Below are 14981 nucleotides of genomic sequence, written 5' to 3'. Positions count from 1 at the left end.
ACTGATCATTTAAATAACAATCGTTTTTATGCGTATATTTTATTTGTTTATAAATAAATAAACAAAGATTTTTTTATTTTTGGGCGAATATTATTATAAATAATATATATAGGAAAGTTCAAAAAAAATCTTAAAAAGAGTTTGAAGTTTTTCTTTCTTTTTCTTTTTTTTTTTCTTTTTTTTTTCTTTTTTGCGTTACGATTAGAAATGATTAATACTTAATTAGTTGAGCTCGCGTTGCTACGGTCGTAACAGCGTCTGCTTATTAACACGGTTTTGGTCTAATTACGCGAACTTCGTAGAGACTTCGCATTCAGTTTAAGAGCAGAAGTACGAACCGTTAAACTCCTTTAGTAAGGATGAAATTGTACGTAAGACTTTTCTAGAAGAACAACCGACCATATTGCATCGAATGCTCAATTCCTTAGTATCATTAAATTTGATTTATCTGTCGTTAATTCTTACTTTTAAAATGATGCCTTTCATTGAGGAACTTCTAATTGCTACAATTTAGAAGGACAAAGTGTCCTTTAATTAAACGCAAGCGAGTTAATCGATATATATTGTACTTTGCGAAGTTTCTGTTTCATCGAATCAAGAAAGAAATTTCAAGCCAAGCACGTTCGTTCGTACAAACGAAAACAACAGCCCAATCTATACAATAGAATATACAAGATGTCTCACTAAATACAAGATACCTAAATATATCCTTCGATTATGATACTGCAAAAAATATATTTTACAAAAATTTTAATGATTTCAAACAAAGAATAAAATGACCACAACATCAAAATATTCTTGTCATCTGATACCATCGAAATTGCATTAAAATATTTTGTATTTACGTATGGGACACCCTGTATATGCTTTAACTATAGTTTGCCTGTCGTAAAATCGAATACGAGACTACAATTTCATTGAGTTTCCTACGTGCAAATCTTATTGATTGATATCATTCATTTCTCTTATGTTGAATTTCTATATTTCGTTTCACTTTAAAGAAATTCTCATTTCAACCGGATATACATATATTAAAAGTTTCAGTAAATTATGTACCTATCTGGGCGTTTCTCTAATTAACAAAGCTTCTGAAATTCTCGAGAAATTCCTAGTTACGCGTAGATCCAAAGATGAATTCAAAATTATCCTTCATTTCAACGTAAATTTCGTTTCAAATACATTATCACGTCGAGAAAATTCTTCTTCAGATTTGTTAAAAATGTACAATAATTATAATAAATACGTCTATGTAATAAATTATGATAAATACGTCATTTAACAAATGAATTTATGTAAATGTGACTACGATCTGATCGCAATTATGTTATAATATTTTAATAGATTATCCAAAGCTCATTTATTCGTTCAGCGTATTAACGTTATCGCGGTTTTTACAACCATCAAAATTTTTCTTATCTTTCTCGCAATTTATAAACCCTTCTCCCTTCTCGTACGAATTTTAATTTTTGTTTTGTTTTGTTTTTCTTCTATGTATTTTTAGTCGTTTAATTTAGTCTAAATTATCTTTTTTGAGATTAGATAACAAGAGCACGAATTTATCGACAAAATTTATGCCTCATCAGTTTTCTTATCCTTTAATAACGCCTTGAAACTTTAAACTCACGCACTTGCGCGTCTGCAGTTTTGAAAAATTTTATTTAATTTAATCGCCACAAAATTAATTACTTCGTACCTGAAATTTGGTATAACCTTAAACGATAAATTACAATTATTGTAGTAAGAATAATCTTATAATTTTAAAGCTACACGTAATATTTGTATACACATGCGAAAATATATTGGCTTATAGAAAATCAATTGAATCGCTTGCGTTAGGCAGAAAAATTTCAAACGCAATACCAAATTTTATCCGTTCAATAAACACAAAGTAAATGCCGCGAAGAGGAATTGATAATTAGTCAAAGTTCCTGTACAACATGTATGTATGTGTGCGCGTATTTGTGTGCGCGTATTTGTGTGTACATACAGTCACTCAGTGAAAGAGCATCAAAGTTGAGTGAAGTGGGAACAAAGGGGAGAGTTGGGGGGTATAAGGGTAGCGGAACGCAGGATATCCGTTTTCAGTATGCACTTGTATGGCAATCATTTGCCCACACACACATAAAATACAAATACACGACATAAACACTGCAAAAAAAAACAAAGAATGATACACACACATAGGTGTACATGCACGTACGAATTTGTCACACGCACCTTTAAAATACATTCTCGTCGGTGGCATGGAAAGTCGCTTACTCCTCTCTATCGGACTCTTTCGATCTTTTTTTTTCATTTCTCTAACACTCCGTGCTCCGAAAGCTTCGAAAAAACGCAAACGAAATGTCAGTGTACTCCAGATCGCACGCATAGTCGCGCGCTAATAATTCTCGCGATGTTCGTTGTTAAAATAGTTTATTATCAAGTCACGATGGAATTCGTCGATGGTGATGCAGGAGACAATAACAACAACGACAGGTACATATTATTATTTCTTTCCTTTTTTTTTTATTACTACTCCCTTTTCTAAAATTAAAAAATTGCTTTTAAGTCTCAGAAAATATCGTTGATGTTAACTTATTAAAATTATGTATTTCGGTTATCTATTCTTTGATAACCTAAGTTTCTTTTTATTTTCATATTAAAATATTGTTGATATTGCTTTATTAAAATTATATATTTCGACTATGAATTGTTTAATCAATCACATTTTTTAATTTTTTTATTTTCTTCTGCATCTTTCAATTTTAATATTTACAAAATTTGTGATCTAAATATTAAAGAATCTATATGAACTACGGTTCATGAAAGAATACATATTCGAAAAACATAACTCTCAGGGTTGAAGGTTTTTCCTTTTCTTTCTTTTTCTTCATTCAAGTAGTACTTTATTCTTTACTTTACTACTTTCAAGTGTAATCTTGTTCAAATATATCGCTGCAGCCTAGTAACTTTTTTTCTTTCTTCAAAATAGCTAATACCGCGATCCTTCACTTTCTTTTACGATGCATTATATAAAAAAGCTTTTTAAAAAGTTTTTAATTGTGTTAATTATATTAAAAGTAAAAAATGATGAAAACGCAAAGGAAAAAGAAAAAAAGAAAATAAAGAAGCAGATATAACGTGCAAACATTGACTTCACAGTTTTTTTGTCAGAATTTTAATCAAATTTCTTTGGTTAAAAGAAGTATCAACACAAATTCTAGCATATCGGGCCAAAATCGGGCCAAGTTCCTTTCGAGTCTCCGGGGAAATTGCATAGGAAAATTTCGGCGTACTATGGATGATCCATTGTCCTGAATCTCTCGAGTATAAAGATTTTCCATTTGAACTCCCTTTTTCCTTTTGATTCACTTGATACCAGATTCTTATTAAACTATTAAAACTATGCCAAATTGAAAGTTCACAATCATTTATATCGATAATACCATTACATAATACTATTTATATCATTTAACTCGATCACTTCATATACACATATTTTTTTTTTGTAAATTCACACACACGTGACATCATTGCAATTGCGACGAAAATATGATCGCGAATATGTGGTTCACCTTGAACCATTAATCCTTTACTTCTAACATTTTTTTTTAACATCATTAAAAATAAATATGCAACTCATTGCATGAATAACCAGACATTTATTTCAAAATATCGTTAATCATTTTTCAAAATTATGCCTAAATACTTCTGTTTATTCAGAATCTCACGTGGAGTCAATTTATGCATTAAAAAAAAAAAAAAAAAAAAAAAAAAAAAGAAGAAATAAAAAATTGTAGAGTTCTATACACTAAAAATAACTCGATAGCCATGGAAAAATATGAAATATGATGAAATCATGTACTACACCCCGTACAAATGTATATAAATTGCATAAAATTATTAGCTAACTTTTATTACGTGAATTACATCAAGTTAAACTAGAAAAATAATTTTTATCTAACAAATTCTCATACTCTAATATTCTCAATTATCTCATCTTTTCACGAATGGAAAAATGTAAATAGATCATTCAATTGAACTTCTCTCTCTCTCTCTTCTTTTCGCTTATAATTAATTATATTCTAAAACTCAAGACGAGTGTTTGTATTCAATTGTAATCATAGGAAACTATCGCCAAGTTGTTTTTCTTTCGTCATTTGATCTTACTGGTGGATAAAGGGAAAGTCCACAAATTCTTTTTATAATTTTATCTTTTTACGCTTTTCTCATAACGAATCTTAACATATTTAAGTCTATTGGTATTACGGCTTAGAATCAATTTGTACTCATCCGCAAAAGTATCTTCTCGTTTACGTAATAACGAGTTCGTTATATGTAAGATATTAGTAGATGTTTTTATAGATATATATATATATATGTGTATGCCTAAGTTATTTTCCTTCGTAGTTGAGGATGGTTCAAGATTACGTAAATTAACACAAAGACGGCCATCTTTGAAGCGTGGAAAATATTAAGTTTGATAGACATATTAGGTAAGAAGGTTCTTCTCTCAAACCTAGAAGCGTATTATATTCTATCCTGGTCTTTTCAGCTTGAATAACTTTTTAGTTCGTATAATACTTTTTAGTATTCCGATAGTCTTTATTATAGTCATCGAAGAATTTTCAAAGTTTTTTAACTCACGCGAAAAGATAAGAATTTTAATACAAGGAGCGTCTCTTCTTAGATGCCACAAATGATTAAAGTTACGATTAAATACAAATCTTGAATTTTCTTTTAACATGAATCATTTGAAAAATATTTCTCTTGACATCTTTAGATGGAAATCTTCTATATGATATGTAAAATCCAATTTATATACGAGAGACTGGATAAAGTATGTGATATCTATGTTCATAGATAAAAGGAAGGACAATCGTAAAACTTATGTGGAACTGGATTTTATGATAATCGAAATATATGTTTTGGAAATATATTATATAAAAATAAATAATTCATATTAGTAAAGAGATATAGAGTAAATGTTAAAATGGTTAAAAATGGTTAAAAATTACTAAATAAAATTGAAATACTAACGAGAGCAAAAGATTTCGATCGATTTGGTTTTACAGACAGACATCTTCGACCATGTCAGAGATATCTGATGGTTCGTATTGCATTTGTTTCCCTCTCGGATTACTTCTTGCTTTCACGTCTGGTTTCTGGTAACCATTAATTTCTCCGAGTGGTTTTCTCACCGATAAAGTGCGCCTCGGTGACCACGTGGAATCCGTAATGACGTTTTGAGTAATCGAGTTTAAGCCGTCTTCCATATAACTTCCTAATTGATTCTCCAAAGCTTGAAACTTTTCACTCAATATACTTCGAACATTTGCCTGATTTTACAAACGGATTAATCGACCTGGCACAAATATATTTTGAAGATTTTTTTCGATAAACTTTGAGAGATAAAAAGAAAGTTTAAAGATACTTCTTTTATCTCTTTAAATTGGTTCGAAAAGATTTCTAGTATTATATAATATATATATATATAATTGAAAAACGAATTTAATGTAGGGTCAAATAATTTTAATTCATACAATAAATTTGTCACGATTTGTGTGTGTTTTTCTTTTTTTATGATCAATCAAAGGGGACTAACAATACGACAATACTAAACAATAACAACAAAATTATATTTTTGATAGTTTACCCTTCTCAATAATTTATTGTATGATCATAATTGAATAAAATATAACTATTAATAAAATTAAAAAAAAAATTTTGTTTGGAATATTTTTAATTTAATATTTAAATATTTAATAATAATAATTTCCAATTATATATATATATTTTTCTACCAACCTAAAATGATCGATCGCTCGTGCCAATCGTTTAAAGAGGCAAATTTTAAATAAAGAAAAATTCCAATAAATTTTGTCCACCCATCTAATATCATTGGTTTGAATTTGTATGAGGGTTTATATTTTTTTCAAATTGTCAAGTAAAGAAATATTCCTCCCGTATGTTATATTAAAACTATTGTCATTTGTGAGTCATCGTAGGTTGTATATGGCTGAACTACCGGATTGCTGCTAGGTAATTCAAACGACGGCAGATGAAGGGTCATTTGGGTTCCTCGAGTGTTACATGGGACTGTTATACATTTGTTTCGCATGGAACACAGTGGTTACCCTTGGTAACATAGTGATTCATCGTTTTAAAAGGGAAACGGGGGAGAGGGTAGTTGTTGGTTCGTTCTGTTTCCAGTTTGTTTCGAGTAAGCACGCGATACCGAAAGATTCCTTCTTTTTTTAATCTCGAGTGCGATTAACGCAAACAAATCGAACAAAATTGATCTCTCCGCGTTCGCGTTTTATGTTCGATAATAAAACTAAAATAAACAAAAAGAGAAAAAAAACGGATAAACGTAAGTAAATATTTGTATTTTTGAATAACTAAACAGAAAAACATCCAATAAAGTAAAAATATCGAACTCGTCGAGAGAACGTTTATATATTCAATAGTTTTGAGATTAAATCTTTCTACGATATATGTAAATTTACACGTTTAGACGATATTAAATTCGTTTACGAAGTAAACGTATATACTTTAATTCTATATTTGCGATTGACGTTGAAATTGAAAAATTGGCTTGTCCAAAATAAAGACAGTTTATAGCCCGTATCTTGAAAATTCTAAGATTTAGAGTATAAAAAGTGAGAGCGTTTTATTAACTCGTCATAGAAAGCATGCGATGAATAATCATATATACACACACATACGATCAAATAAGCAGATGAATGTCAGTCTGACATCGTTAACTAGCAAAAGTTGAGCTCATTTTCCATAATCGGTTGCACGATATATGCTCACATAAATACAAACATATACATATTTAATTGTCGTCTTTCTTAATAAGATTTTCACGTCCATAAAATGATATCTTTCTTAAAACATGTAAAAAATTTCTATTATTATTATTGTTATTATTTTATCTCATAGTAGAACGATCTCATTTATCTTACAATTAGAAGGTATAAAAGTATTCATACCAATTAGGAAAATGATAAAAAGGAGATTAAATCCTCTTTTTTTCTTAATTATGAGAAACTACACAACTATATCAATTTGATCACAGAATACTACAACAAGTTGACAACTATTGTACATGTTAAGTAACGATATAAAATGTCAAATATCTTGTAAAGTATCGACATTTCAATGACCTTGGATTAGTACTTTTATACGCAGAATAATAATAGGAATCGATTGGTTAAAAAAAAAAAAATTGGGTTGCATTAAAAAATAAATTGAAGTTGCACCTGGCTAGTGTATCGGTGTATCAACATAAAAAAAAGGTCATAAGAAGCACGGTCTTATTAGGCCACATGATTTATTTTTCTATCATTTTTTTCTATTTTTACTTAAAAAAGAGTAGTAAACCATCCCAGTTTCCAAAATAATTATGTATAGAATGATTAATAAAAATTAAAAAATTAGATAAAATGATGAAACTGGAGACTAATTAACCGTATTGTTAATTACATGTCAATATATTTACGAGTATAAAAGGAAAATGAGAAAAAAATGATCAAGAATTAGAAAAAAGAAAAAAAGAAACGATAAAAGAGAAAGAGAAGTGTACAAGAAAGAAAGAGGAATACGCGGTATAACGAAATTGATATCCCACGTAAAGAAAGAACAGAACAAAAAATAGGAAAAGAAAAGAAAATGGAAGCAGAGTGACACTTAGGAAAGTGTCGTGTTGTGCACAGAACTAGAAGAGTAAATGGCACCCAACCCGGAGTGTTCTATGGTTATACTTTCTTATTCGTGGTTTCGCGTGACATTGGCTGCTAGAGAACTTTTCGATTCGCTGAACGCGTTACACATGCATACAAACAAATAAATCCACATGTCGAATAAATGTAATTAAGCGTTGATACAATACATTTTTCGGATTGCTTTTATTTTTTTAAAGTACCACAGAAACGCGAGATTTATTTGTTCAACCTTGTAATTTTATACGGAATCTTTGGGTAACGATGAGTCAAAAAAACAAAGATAAAAAATAGATATTAGGTATTCGTCGAATATATTTTTCACTTCCTGTTGTAAAGAAAATTTTGTTAATTAACGAAAGATGTATATACATATATATATATATATATATTATATATTTTTTGCTTTTTTCTCTTCCTTTTAAATACACTTTAGGAATCACAAACAATTTGTTCGAAAAGTGGGACATGAGTATGCATTTATCTTATAGCGTAAGTGCTATACGATTATACTGCAAGCCAATTAGAGTATTCCATTCGCTAATTATCCATCATGTTCCCCTTGCGTCTAGCTCTGGCATAACTAAATAAATATATATATATATATATATATATATATATATATATATATATCTGTATATTTTATATTAATTACTAATAGAGAGAAACACTAATGGATAAAACTCTCGACTTTATATTATGGAAAAAGCTTGAAATTATTATGTAATAACAAATTTAATAAATGTTGCGAATTATTTGATAAATTGTATTTTAAAATCTGATGCAATTTGTTTTCTTTTTAAACGAATCAAAACGTTGATTTCGCTCGATTTAAATTTTCTCCCGCGAAATAAATTCGTTTGGTATAAAATAAAAAATAATTGGAATTTAAAAAAAAAAAGAATAGAAGAAAAATAAACAAAAAAGGAGTAAATGTCAGGGATGCGTCATTTAAATTTGTCCTCGTCATGTTCGAATTAAGAACGAACAGATGACGTTCTCTGCCTAGGATAAATCCGATTTTCACCTCGTGAAACGAAATGAAAAATATGCTTCCGTTGGCATAGAGAAGGCAATAGACGTAAAACAACTTGGTCGTTCCGTTCGGTGCCTTTCGTGTCCTTGACACTATGTCAACTTTTAAAATATCCTGAAAATTGTTGAGATAGCATTCAAGAAAATCCGGTTTAGAAGAAGAATCATCTAAATCGAAGGAGATAAATATGTAAATTTAGTAAATGATGATCCATCCCACTTTACAATTATTTTCAAAATTTCCAATTACGATTCTCGAAAGAACCTTTGTCTATTTATTTTCAAAATCGTATTTAAAAGAGTCATTTTAAATCTTCCGAAGATCCATATTTTTTCTAAAGATCTTTTTATCCTCGTGCGAAATTCGCGACAGATAACGATAATAACAAATCACATTTTTCATTCGGGCTTGAAAAGAGATAGCTAAATTTGATCCTCCTTATTCCCTTCGCTTATCCCTAAACTTGCCCTCTTCTCCTGATTTACATCTTTATTTATTACACTTAAAGTTTTTACGCTTCCGGGGTCCTCTACTTTCTCGAGATAACATCTCGAGAGCAAATGTACTTTACAGTGATTTCTCTTTCTCTTTCTAAAACAAAACAAAAAACAAAAAAGGATGAGAAATTGTTAAGCGTTCTTAAAAAATATCTTGTTTCCCTTTTTTCTTTTCTTTCTTACGCGTAAAATAAATGATATTTGAATTTCCTGTGTGATATAATGAAATTGAGAAGAGTAATTGCGTATATATTTATCTATAAATATACCTGCACAATACACACGTTAATTGAGATGACTCAGGATATTAAATAATAAGCAAGATTATTTAATTTATCGATTCTTCTTCTCGTTCACATAATACAAATACAAATTGTACACACAAGAAGGTCCTTGCTAAAACTGATCAAAATCTGGCACACGGTCGTTTATATATTCGACCCTCGAAAAGGATTCTCATAATCAACAACACGAGTTTCGTCAAAAGCCAACATTGAGTACGGTTGATGACCGTGACACGAGACTGTCAATTTCTAGAATAATAAAAACTTCGTATTTTCTCTTTTTTTATTCTTCAAATATTCCTTTTATTTTGATATTCGTAAGATAATTTTTTGTTTGCAAATCGAATTTAATTGATTTTAATTTTTAAAATTAAATTAAATCGATAGAACGATTAATTCAGATCAGATTGAATAAGTTTGATTGTATTTGCTATAAGTTCTTGGGTACCTCATCGACCTTAATTTAAAATCGATTTGAAACTTGGTATGAATGCGAATAAAGGAAAATCAGATTTCTCACTTTATCTCTTTATTTATGAGAAATTCAATGCGACATGTATATATATGGTGATGAACAAAATTGTACGATAAACTAGACATGACCACTAATACCCTAAATCACTCCCTTTGGAAGTGCAAACATTAATCCTCAGAGTTAGAGTCTTCAGAAGATGAAGAAACGAGAGAAGAAGAGCTTTAAGAAGATTTCAAAGCAAAATCGATCAGGATTAAAATAATACGATAGATGTGAATTATGCTCCTACTGTGACCATATTATTTGACACAAAATAAAAACATCTCAAACTTCTTTTTTTCGAAATATTTATTATAAAATATTGAAATATTATAAAAAAAAATCGAATTTTCATAGTTTCAACAAAAATAAAGATTTTGTTATATATACGCTGCGTGCTAATATTAACAAGATAATTGGGTATTATATAAAAAGAAAAGAAAAGGAAAGAATTTCCATGAAACAGAACAACGAAATAAAATTGATTTCATTCTTATTAAACCATAAAAAAATTTCTAAACGATCTAAACGATACTAGGAAGTAAATTTTTGTTATGATCGCTCGAGGCAATTAGCAATAAGATCAACTTTCGTAAATGATGATCATTGGTTCGTGTAAAGTAATGACGTCATTGACTACTCCCACCACAAAATGGTCAAACGTTAAGTGCAAATACGAACAAGGATTCTGCTGGTAGCACAGAGTAGAAAAACATACGCACGCACACATAGTTAACTACTACTGTAGTATCCGTGTATGAGGACGGACAGGTGCAGAGAAACGACGATCGTTCGTGTTGCTTACACGATATCCGTCAGTCGATCCGCGAACGAGAAAGTGAAAAGCCGGTGCTCCGTTGAAGATCGAGAGAATCCATCATCTTTCATCGAAGATCACGAATAGAACTTTCAAGGAGTGCTTTGTGAAATTTCATTCAATTTGTGTGTCATTTAGTAGTCGAGTTATTTGAACTGTCTTAATTTAAGTATTATTAAATAAGCATTATCGAACGATTATCAGTAGTCCGCAAGAAATAAACCTGCTAAAAGGAACCTGGTGAGAGTTTATGTTAATTCGTTTTGCTAATTAGTTTGTGTCCTTGGTTTTGTTTTATCTTCTTTCTATTTTCTTTTTTGATATTCATAGTTCCTTTCTATGATGATCGTTCCCCTTGTGTAATCATAGTGTTTTCCGATCCGTATTATATGATCATTTACGTGCGTCTTAAGCGTTAACTACTTTTAGATATTTTTATTCGAGGATGATTGGTCAAATGTTTTTATTATTTTTACGTTTCGTGTGATATGAAAGATAATTTTCATCATGCTACAATTATTAGTAATTTGTGAATAATTTTATTCGAGTTAAATTTTGTCTTTAGTTTCTTTTTTTTGTTTTTTAAATATTATTTTGTATGGTTTTTGTAATACAAAATTAGAATCTTTTTATTATCGAATAAAATGAGAATCAAATAGAATGGAATGATAACTCTCGTACGGGTAGAAGTTTTGATAACATATGTAACAAACATTCACGTTTTTGGTTTTACAATTAATTCCCTGATAACGTTTCTTTTAGCGTGTTAATTCGAACCTTCCACGTTGACTTTCTGAAAGAGCAGAAGGTATATTACATATATTCGCCTAGGGACTCTCGGATGTCAAGTATCGAACGTTTGTTCAAACCACGGAACTTCTTCCGGTCTCCTGTCATAGGATATTCCTATCGCGTTTACCTGCGTGCAGTTGTTACCCGCGGTCAATTGCAATGACAACGTTCAACGTTCTAAACGAACGGAAATCAAAATTCATTTTCATTCTCGAGGAATATTCTCTCGAACCGTTAATCACATCCGCGAAAGATCACGTATTATGAATTTTTTATTTAATCATCCTTATCCTTTTTCATTTACTTACAAATCAATTTATGCGACGCATGTATACATGTGCGTACATTTTGTATATTTCTTCTTGTACATTTGTATGTTTCTTCTTTTCTTTCAACTCGAGAAATATGTAAATATCATTGATACGAACATTTTTGATCATTTGTCACTTTGAAAAGATTGAAAGTTTAGATGTAATACTTCTAGTCTTCGATGAAGTAAGATAAACGATTCGAATATCAATCGGATTCGTGCAAAGACCGAAGAAAATGGACGAACATTTTTCTATCGAGTTCTTACACGACGTTTAAAATTAATTAAAATTCAGCGTTGGTCGATAAGCAACCATTCACGTTTTTCTCAAGAAACTAATCGAGGAATAGTTCTTGAAAGAGAAAAGATATTTATATTCTTCTTACAAATGATGGAAGAAGTGGAAATAACAAAAAAAAATGATCAACGACTTTGATAATTATTTTATCGTCGTTCAGAAATGAAATTAATAAAATAATTAATTGTGCAGTTAGACATCAAAAGATGAAAGTAACATTTCTTGCATTATTATTGTACTCTATCGACGATTTTAAAAAATAAAAAGAGCGACAGAGATAGAAATTCGAACAATCGTAAATTATGATTAAAAATATTACAAATAATTTATGCATATAAAAATATTATATTTTATTTATTTGTTTGTGTTCGCGATAGTTAAAACGTGAAATGTAAATATCAGTTACGTTTCAATGTTTGCTCGAAATTTTCAAAATTACAATTTTCTCATAAAAATGTGATTATTTTTCGAAAGATATCACTTTGCAAAAAAAAAAATGCTTCTCTCACTTTTACTTTATTTCTTTTTCCTTATTTTCTACCTCTCTATCCTTCTTATTATTATTTTTTCTTACGCATAAAGAAATTTTCTTTCTTTTTCTTGTTACATTACATTTTCGTTACGCTCCCATCAAACTTTCGTTTCATCTTGTCAAGCTATCCTTCCTCACGAAAAATTTCGCTTAAGAGAAAAAAATAAAAAGATTAAAAGAAATCCTGTTAACACACACGCAAGGCGTGAAATTTATTAAATTTATTAACACGTATTTAAATATTAATATAAATGCACAAAAAAAACGTGAATAAATGATTACCATTGTGGTTTTATTCGGTAAGGAAACCACAACGTCACTTTGATTTATTTCTTTATAGACCTTCGTGACGTGTAAAATGAGCAATATAAATTTCGTGCAGTATGCTAAAAAAAAAAATGACGTCAGTTTTATTTCACTAATGGCAAGGTATACTTAATGACCTTGTAAAAATAATTTTCCTTTTGTTCGTTCGTAAAAAGATCAAAGAAATTTTGACGACAAAAAGAAGAACAGAATTCCAATAAGCGTTTTAAATCTAAAATGAACGAGCATGAACCAAAAAATCGTTGGGTAGATGATGATTGAGATAAGAAATGATAAACTTACGTAACGATACGTAAGTCGTGCTAAAGCGAATACAATGAGACAACGATACGCTGCTTGCTTCTCAGATTCTCTTCAAGGATTCGAGAGACAACGATTTCGTATTTTTTTTCCTATTTTTTATCTTTTTTTTCCTTCATTTTTCTCCGTCTTTCGTTACGATCGTTAAAGTCCTTCCTGCTTGTAATCCATTATGCTCATTGTTATAATGTTTCCTCTTTTAATAATTTACTGAATAGAGAGATTTATTTAGTTATTTCGATTACTACAATTTAATGTTTAGAAATGTATTTATAGTTCGATTCTCTTAATATACTTTAAGTTATTAATAATAATGAAAAATATTGTTTAATTCCATTCGATTTTATATTGAAAAATTTTGTTTGCAACGATCGATAAAAAAGCAATTTGAATTTAGTTATAGGTGTCAAATATATTTTAATTTAAGAAGAGTTTAAGGTCAAATATCGAAAGGAGGTGTCCTTATCGATAGAGAAAAGCTTTCTGATTGAAGGTTTCGATCGTCGCTGAGAAAGCCTTAAAACAAGCAACGAAAAAGCAGTTTGAGAAGGGGGAGTAAGGGGAATAGAAGGAGGTGGAGGAGTAAGAATGCTTCGAAGATTTTCTGTAATCCCTCACCGTGAGAAGAAAACGTTCCTTTCTTGATAAGATGAAAACCTTTCTTTGTGTTTTTCCAGGATGCCGTGAAAAAGCTTACTTTTTACTCGTTTCTTTGAGAGATCTCAATTTACGAAGACTTTAATGAACATTGTTTTCGGTTGCATTTGTGTTCGTAAAACTTTTAAAGATAACGAATGCGAGATCTTTTCTTTGAAGTTTTGAATTTTTCTTTTACATTTTTTTTTTATTAATCATTCACCTTTCTTATTTTTATATTAAGTTGGTGTCAAATTAATTTTTTGGTTTGTATTATTTTATGATTAGTGCTGAATTTTTCTAGTTAATTTTTATCTATTTATGATCACGTAAAATAATAATTTAAAGGGTGAATTTACAGATGATTGATTTTTATTTATATCATTATTTTTAGTATCGTCAAATGTTCAAATTTCTAATTAAGAATAGAACCAAAAATTATTTTATACGATTATATTGTAAAAATTTAAATTAGAATTGGCTCAATAAATTTTGTGACAAGAACAAAAGCATTAAAAATAATAAAGATCATTTAATTGTTCACATAGATAATTTAAAAGCTATTAATAAATCAATCCTTCGTAAGATAACACAGATAGTTAAACAAATTCAACGTTAATTATTCAAAAATGATTCGGTATAAAAACTGTATAAATTTCGAAAATTCAATACGTGAAAATCGAAATTATATTCTAATTAATCTAATAATTATTCCATGCACACTTTACGACGCGTACGAGCTGATCTTGACACAAATTTTCTTCTAGTATATCTTTTGCTTCAATCTTAATATCGTCATGCTTCTGATTAGAATAATTTTTTATGACCAAGGTAGAAAGACACAATAACGATGATGTCATTTTCTCGTACCTTAGAGTTTGGAGTCGTTTTTATCTGATTTCATTTATATGCTTATTAAAATGCATAAA

The 14981-nt window shown here is 29.4% G+C and overlaps 1 protein-coding gene across 3 annotated transcripts in view; it reads right to left on the bottom strand.

Annotated features, from left to right (window-relative positions):
- Positions 1-14981, bottom strand: part of LOC106789464 (calcium uniporter protein, mitochondrial) — a 56503-nt gene that overhangs the window by 8462 nt on the left and 33060 nt on the right. For 2 of the 3 annotated variants that reach the window (XM_014753674.1, XM_014753673.1), the window contains exon 4: positions 2218-2322. The exons of the other annotated variant lie outside the window; for it this stretch is intronic. In XM_014753674.1, the coding sequence (XP_014609160.1) occupies positions 2218-2322 (105 nt within the window). The remainder of the gene's footprint in view (positions 1-2217; positions 2323-14981) is intronic. 3 annotated transcript variants of the gene reach the window in all.

This window comes from Polistes canadensis, unplaced genomic scaffold (genome assembly GCF_001313835.1).
Source record: "Polistes canadensis isolate GaletaPanama2010 unplaced genomic scaffold, ASM131383v1 scaffold_184, whole genome shotgun sequence".
Classification (NCBI taxonomy): Eukaryota; Metazoa; Arthropoda; class Insecta; order Hymenoptera; family Vespidae; genus Polistes; species Polistes canadensis.
Note: the sequence above shows the minus strand (reverse complement) of the source record. Positions and strands in the feature narration are given on the sequence as shown.